Source organism: Rutilus rutilus, assembly GCF_951802725.1.
Source record: "Rutilus rutilus genome assembly, chromosome: 25".
In the NCBI taxonomy this organism is placed as follows: domain Eukaryota; kingdom Metazoa; phylum Chordata; class Actinopteri; order Cypriniformes; family Leuciscidae; genus Rutilus; species Rutilus rutilus.
The window spans coordinates 22424664-22431386 of record NC_140229.1 but is presented as its reverse complement, the minus strand read 5'-3'; the positions used below and the strand labels follow the sequence as shown (position 1 = coordinate 22431386).

The following is a 6723-nucleotide window of genomic DNA, read 5'->3' as shown; positions in this document are numbered from 1 at the left end:
TGTGTTGGTAAGTGAGGATGTTTGTGTGTTTATATATGTACACACTACACGTCTTGTGCAGTTTTATTGTATTAAAGGGGTGGTTGAATATGATTTCACTTTTCTAACTTTATTTAGTGTGTAATGTTGCTGTTTGAGCATAAACAACATCTGCAAAGTTACAACGCTCAAAGTTCAAAGCAAAGGGAGATATTTGCTTTTAAAGAAATTGCTTTTTAAGGACTACAACAAACGGCTGGTCGGCTGAACACGACATTCCTCCCGGGTTAGTGACATCACTAACCCTAAAATTTACATAAACCCGCCCCCCGGGAACGTGATTTATAGATTATCATATTAGTCCCTCAAAGGTACATATTGGTACCAAAAGCGTACATATTAGTACCTAAACTGTACATATTATAACCCTTGTGAAGGGTACTGTCCCAGTGACAGCTTTTGTACCTTTTTTTCTGAGAGTGTACATGCTTGTCTACGGCTTGAGTGTATTTGTTTCTGTGTGAGGGTGTGTGTGAGCAGGTGATGTGGCCCTGGCCGGAAGGTCACTGAAAGCCGTCAGTTCCTTTTTCCTCTCCGGATATTCCCAGCATTCTCACAGCAACATCACCAGCCGTGAATTCTGAGAAACAGCGGGCAGGAAGCCTGGCAGGCCTGCTGGGGACTTTGCTCAAACTACCATTAAGTACCAAACTACCAAACTGCCCGTATGCAGGATCAGCTTTATAAGCCTGAACGTAATGCTTCAGTATTGTTACAAGAACCATAATACTGGTCACAGATCAGCAGTGAAATCAGATCAGCAGGCGATTTCACACAACTGCAAAGACTAGAGCTGTTCACAGGATCGCCTTCAGTAGACAACACTGACCTCTCCTGGACACTGTCTGTTGGGGAATCCAGGGAAAATATTCAGTGAGAGGAAAATAGAGCACATCCCTAAAATTAAACTAAAATAAATTTTTATTTAATTGAAATTAAAATATATACATTTTATTTCATTTTATTTAATAAAAAAACAACAAAACAACAACAACAACCACAACAACCACAGCATCTTAAAATGTATAAAAGTAAACTGCACAACCAGACAATTTAACAGGTTTCTATTTATTGTGTTAATGTTGAAATAAATGCCTTTTGGAAGCAGATCCATGTTGCACTTTTCTGTTTTAAAAACGAAGTAATGCTCCTTTCTTATTCACACCATTCTCAGTTCACCGTGAGAAACTAGTCATCTCCTGCAAATCCAAAAACAAAAAATTACACAAGTATCACAATATGAGCTTCTCTTTACAGTTTTGATAATAAGATAAAGGTTATTAATGAAAAAAATGTGTTGTTGTTTTCCCCCAGTGTAATGTGTGTGTCCTACCTCTTCTCATCATGACTCTGCAATACTCCTCACACTCCTTCTTGCAGTTGAACTTGTTGCCATTGCCCTTGCAGCCTCCATATTTGAAGGGCACACACTTTCCCGCAGAAGAATCGAAGGCCCACATGGGTATGGCTGCTTTACAAGGACCAGTGTCCATACGCAGTCTACAGGCAGCTAGATGGACAAAATACACTATATATTAGGACCACACCAAGATGAAGTGTGTGCTGGGTCACTATGGGCCACTCAGCTGGGCCGTAATCCATCTTTGAATCACACACACAAAAACAACGGTCTCATAAACACACACACACACACACACACACACACACATGTTGGCACCTATCATTATGAGGACTTTCCATAGGCGTAATGGTTTTTATACTGTACAAACTATATATTATCTCCCCTAAACCTCACCCTACCCATCTCAGAAAACTTTCTGCATTTTTACATTTTTGATAAAACATTGTTTAGTATGTTTTTTTAAGCCATTTTAATTACAAGGAGTCAGGAAATGTCCTCTTTAACCATGTTTATGCTATAATACCAGTGTAATACCCATGTCATTATGCAAATTTGTGTCCTCATCAATCATATAAAGCACACACACACACACACACACACACACACATTTACATTTAGTCATTTAGCAGATGCTTTTGTCCAAAGCGACTTACAAATTAGGACTAAATTAAGCGAGTCATCGTGAAGAGGCAAGAAACAACGCAAGAAGTGCTCAAAATACTAAGTTCAGGCATTGTTCAGAGTAGCATGAGCCCGATAAGCGAGGATTTAAAGGAAAAAGGAGATTTTTTTAAAAAATTGTATGAGGTGAAGTGCTCACGGAAGAGATGGGTTTTCAGCTGTCTTTTGAAAGTAGTCAGGGATTCTGCATTCCGGAGTAGGGTGGGAAGAGCATTCCACCAGCATGGAACTGTGAATGAGAATGTTCTGGAAAGTGATTTTGTGGCTTTCTGTGATGGAACCACGAGACGTCGCTTGTTGACCGATCGTAGGCTTCTGGTAGGGGTGTAGACTCGTAGGAGTGAGTGAAAGTAGGATGGAGCTGAGCCTGTGATAGATCTGTAAGCAAGCGTCAATGCCTTGAACTTGATGCGAGCAGTGAGTGGTAGCCAGTGCAGGGAGATGAACAGAGGAGTGACGTGGGCCCTCTTGGGCTCGTTGAAGACAAGACGAGCTGCAGCATTCTGAATCATTTGTAGAGGTTTAGTTGCACATGATGGAAGTCCAGCCAGAAGAGCATTGCAGTAGTTAAGCCTAGAAATGACCAGGGCCTGGACGAGAAGCTGTGTTGCATGCTCAGTTAGGAAAGGCCTGATCTTCCTGATGTTGTGCAGAGCAAACCTGCATGATCGAGCTGTCTTTGAAATGTGATCTGTGAAGGTCAGCTGGTCATCCAGTATTACTCCAAGATTTCTGACCGACCTTGATGGGGTGATTGATGATGAATCTAGCTGGATAGTGAAGTCATGTTGAAGAGATGGATTGGCAGGGAGGACGAGAAGCTCAGTCTTTGCCAGGTTGAGCTGCAGGTGATGTTCCTTCATCCATGTGGAGATGTCCGCCAGACAGCTTGAGATCCGTGGAGCTGCTGTGGGATCATCTGGTTGAAATGAGAGGAAGAGCTGTGTGTCATCAGCATAGCAATGGTAGAAGAAACCATGTGCCTGTATGATGTGTCCCAGTGATGTGGTGTAGATGGAGAAGAGGAGGGGTCCAAGAACTGAACCCTGAATCTGATGATTCACAGTGTCGAAGGCAGCAGACAGATCCAGGAGAATGAGAACTGAAGATTTGGAAGCAGCTTTTGCAATCCGTAGGGCTTCTGTGACCGACAGTAATGGAGTCTCAGCTGAATGCCCTTTCTTGAAGCCGGATTGGTTGACATCCAGCTGGTTGTTCAGCGACAAGAAGGATGTTACTTGGTTGAAAACAGCTCGTTCAAGTGTCTTCGCAATGAATGGTAGGAGAGAGATAGGTCTGTAATTCTCTGCAAAAGATGTGTTTAGTATTGTTTTTTTAAGCAGTGGAGTTACCCGAGCCTGCTTGAATGCAGTAGGGAAAGTGCCAGTATGGAGGGATGAGTTGATGTGTGAGTGCTGGAAGAAGTGTGGGAGAGATGGCTTGTAGAAGGTGTGAGGGGATGGGGTCTAGAGGGCAGGTGGTAGGATGACTGGAGAGGATCAGTTTAGATACTTCTTCCTCGGTTAGTGGAGAGAAGGAGGAGAGAAGGTTATTGGCTGTGGGAGAGGTTGGTCTGGGTTCTTGTGTGTGTGGAGCTGAGAACTGACTGCTGATAGTTGTTGTTTTGTTGGTGAAGTAGTTAGCAAAATCGTCAGCAGTTAAGGAGGAGATGGGTGGTGGTGGAGGTGGACAGAGGAGAGAGTTGAACGTTTTGAAGAGTGATCGTGTGTTGGAGGAGCTGTTGATCTTGTTGTGGAAGTATGAACATTTTTCAGCATGAACAACAATAGAAAAGGAAGAGAGGAGAGATTGAAACATACTCAGGTCAGATGTGTCTTTTGATTTGCGCCATTTTCAATGTAAACACTGTGACAACGCTGTAACAACCTTCACCACACAACGTAGTTATAGCAACCTTTTGGCCATGTTGTTAAAACGTTGTTAGAAGGTTGGGTATGTTATTGTGCCAACGTTCTGTAAGCAATTTTTTGTAGGCCGGTCATTTTTGACCGGGAAGACCACAAGTGTGACAATGTGCCATTTTGTACAAAATAAAAGTTTTTCAAAACAAAATTCCTGGTGAAATATTAAAGTAGACTAGTGTGATCAACAGTGCCAATTTTCTTCAGATTTTATTTAAAATTTCCACAATTATTAAAAAATTTGTTTAAAAAAAAAAAAAAAAAGAGATGCCTACTGTCAAATAAATGAGGCCTACGATTAATCAGATGCAAATAGAAATATAAAACCAGTCCTAATTGAAAGAGAACAAGTTGACAAAAAGATTGAATCCAATATTGGGTGATAATATAGCATAACAAGTGATTTATAAGCAATTTTTTGTAATCCGGTCATTTTTGACCGGGAAGACCACAAGTGTAACAAGGTGACAAAATCCCCCCCTAAAAAAGTAAGAAAATTGTCAAAAAACATTTGAGAAGTAGTTATACCATCTGTGAATAAAGTCACTAAGTTTCAGTCCAAAGCGATAACATTAACTAGTATTTTGGGGTAAAAGAAAATTCTCTCCGGGTCAAAATGACCCGAACACCACATGAGGGTTAAATAATATTTAAATAAATTGTCTTATTATTGTTGTTATTATTCTGAGAAGTGCTTTCTATTGTAGGTCTACAATAATATATTTCTTTCATAATTTCTCCTATTTAAACCAAACTTTTATTTTGACGGGTTGCAGTGAAGACCTGTTCCAGAGTGTATTTGACAATGGTTTTTCTCAAATAAAATGATGAAAATGCATTTAGAAAGCATACGAAAATGTTTGGACTCAGTGTGCAAGTACCTATACTGTAAATTCATTTTGCATGACTGGATTCTGGGATTCCCTCTGCATCTAAATATAAACGGGACATAGGCTACCTTCCTTTATCCGCAGAGGGATGGTGTTCTGTGTGTTTCCTCCTTTTTCAGCCACTTTGCATCCACATTTTTTACAAATTGTATATCTATCCTCGAGGACAACCACGCGCAGTCGTTTACTGCACATCCAGATATTGCCCATACTGACAATGGTTCGCTTTCGACGGTGTTGCATCACTTCTTTTCTTTTGCACATTTGTTCTCCCGCCCTTGCAGTAGTTTCCGGAGCGCGATTCGTATTATTAGTTATTTTTTTACTCAGTAACGGATATGATTTAAAATGTAGTGAAGTACAATACTTCAATCAAAACGTACTTAAGTAAAATTACAGATTTTAAAAACTACTTAAAGTAGAAGTACACAAAAAAAAAACTACTCTATTACATAACGCTAGTAAATGTAATTCGTTACTTTCCACCTCTGCTGAATGGTCACCTCTTCTGATGAAATAAACACTGTGGCCAGACTTTTTAGGCCCTATATATGTTAACATATTATATTTTAACATCTTAAATGTTGTACAACCGTAGTTTTAATTTTTTTTTATATAAAACCACAAAATGGTGAGGAAATTAATTAAAAGATGACGTACCCTACCCTTATTTAAGTCGTTTAGAAATTACTTTGGTAAACCATGTGGGTTTTTTTTTTATACTTTTTGTTATATGTTTTGTAAAGGCAACATAATGTCATATCTAATCAATAAAGAAAAAAACAACATTATATTTTAAAAACAGCAGTTATACCATACTCACTCGGTTTAGATGATTCTGAAAATACAAATGAAGGAATATTCCCAAGGAAAAGACAGACTAATATTAATATCATCTTGGACATGTTTACATTACTCACTTGTTTTGTGTCTGTTTCAGTCTTCCCTGTTCTGCCCTAATGTATCTGCTCTTTGTGGGTTGACGTATCTATTTCCTGTTCAACAGAAACCACTTTTTTGCTCACTGCCTGTTATGAAAAGAACTGAATGCTAAATTTGTGTATAAAAGAAAATAGTAATTAGATTAGGATTTAGAAGAAATAGGAATTAGAATAACTTATTTTATTTTTTATTACAGTTCACTTTTACATAAAAACAGTTATCAAAAACCTAAAATAAGCAATACTAATATGTATAAGGAATAAATACTGTATATATTCTGACCTTTAGTTACATGTAGACACTATATATAACAACCAAGTACAACAAAATAAATGTTTCACATCACAATTCATATTGTAAACAAACTTTGCACTTCTGTGCTATCATTCAATTGGCTACCATATCTTTATTTCAGTGGGGAAATTTACTGTACTGAAGAAGATAAACCATTAAACAAACTGAAAATCAATTATATTTTTGCATCATATCTAAGAGATGCTACGATACATTTTGATTGTTTTATTGTACATATATTTTTATATTTATATGGTACATCAATATCAAGTAACTTGCGTACGAATGCATTGAACTTCTGCATGGCGAAGGAGGGAGATAAGAGATGGGATGACTGTGGAGGATATACTTAAGAAATACCCTTTCTTAAAAACACCCTCAGGAGTCAGTGATATCACCGATTTTATATCAGTTCTCAGCTCAAAATAAATGTTGAATGTTGATGTAAGCTAAAAGTATACTAAACTGATCATTTACAGTTATAACTCTTTTGTAAAAACATTTCATTTTCTAAACCCTCAGGTGAACAAATATATGTCCATTCAAGCTTAGAAATATTTGTACAATGATATTACTAAAGGGAAATTGCAAT

General features: G+C 38.2%; 1 protein-coding gene across 2 annotated transcripts; it reads right to left on the bottom strand.

Moving 5' to 3' along the window:
• Nucleotides 1-984: 984 nt before the first annotated feature.
• Nucleotides 985-5874, bottom strand: LOC311285111 (PI-actitoxin-Afv2b-like). 2 transcript variants are annotated; one of them, XM_084400572.1, is made up of 3 exons: nt 5719-5874; nt 1373-1549; nt 985-1238 (listed from the first exon to the last, which is right to left on the bottom strand). In XM_084400572.1, the coding sequence occupies exons 1-3, from the start codon at nt 5798-5800 to the stop codon at nt 1228-1230; spliced, it is 270 nt and encodes an 89-aa protein (XP_084256698.1). In that variant the 5' UTR covers nt 5801-5874; the 3' UTR covers nt 985-1227. The 2 variants fall into 2 exon arrangements, with proteins under 2 accessions (XP_084256698.1, XP_084256697.1); XM_084400571.1 differs by lacking the exon at nt 5719-5874 and adding an exon at nt 4964-5215.
• Nucleotides 5875-6723: the final 849 nt, after the last annotated feature.

Bases quoted from the DNA above. Each gene is read 5' to 3' on its own strand.
- LOC311285111 (XM_084400571.1), bottom strand. From the start codon at position 5,159: ATGTGCAAAAGAAAAGAAGTGATGCAACACCGTCGAAAGCGAACCATT. The intron at 1,550-4,963 runs GTAGCCTATGTC...TTGTCCATCTAG, and splicing joins CCCTCTGCGGATAAAGGAAG to CTGCCTGTAGACTGCGTATG.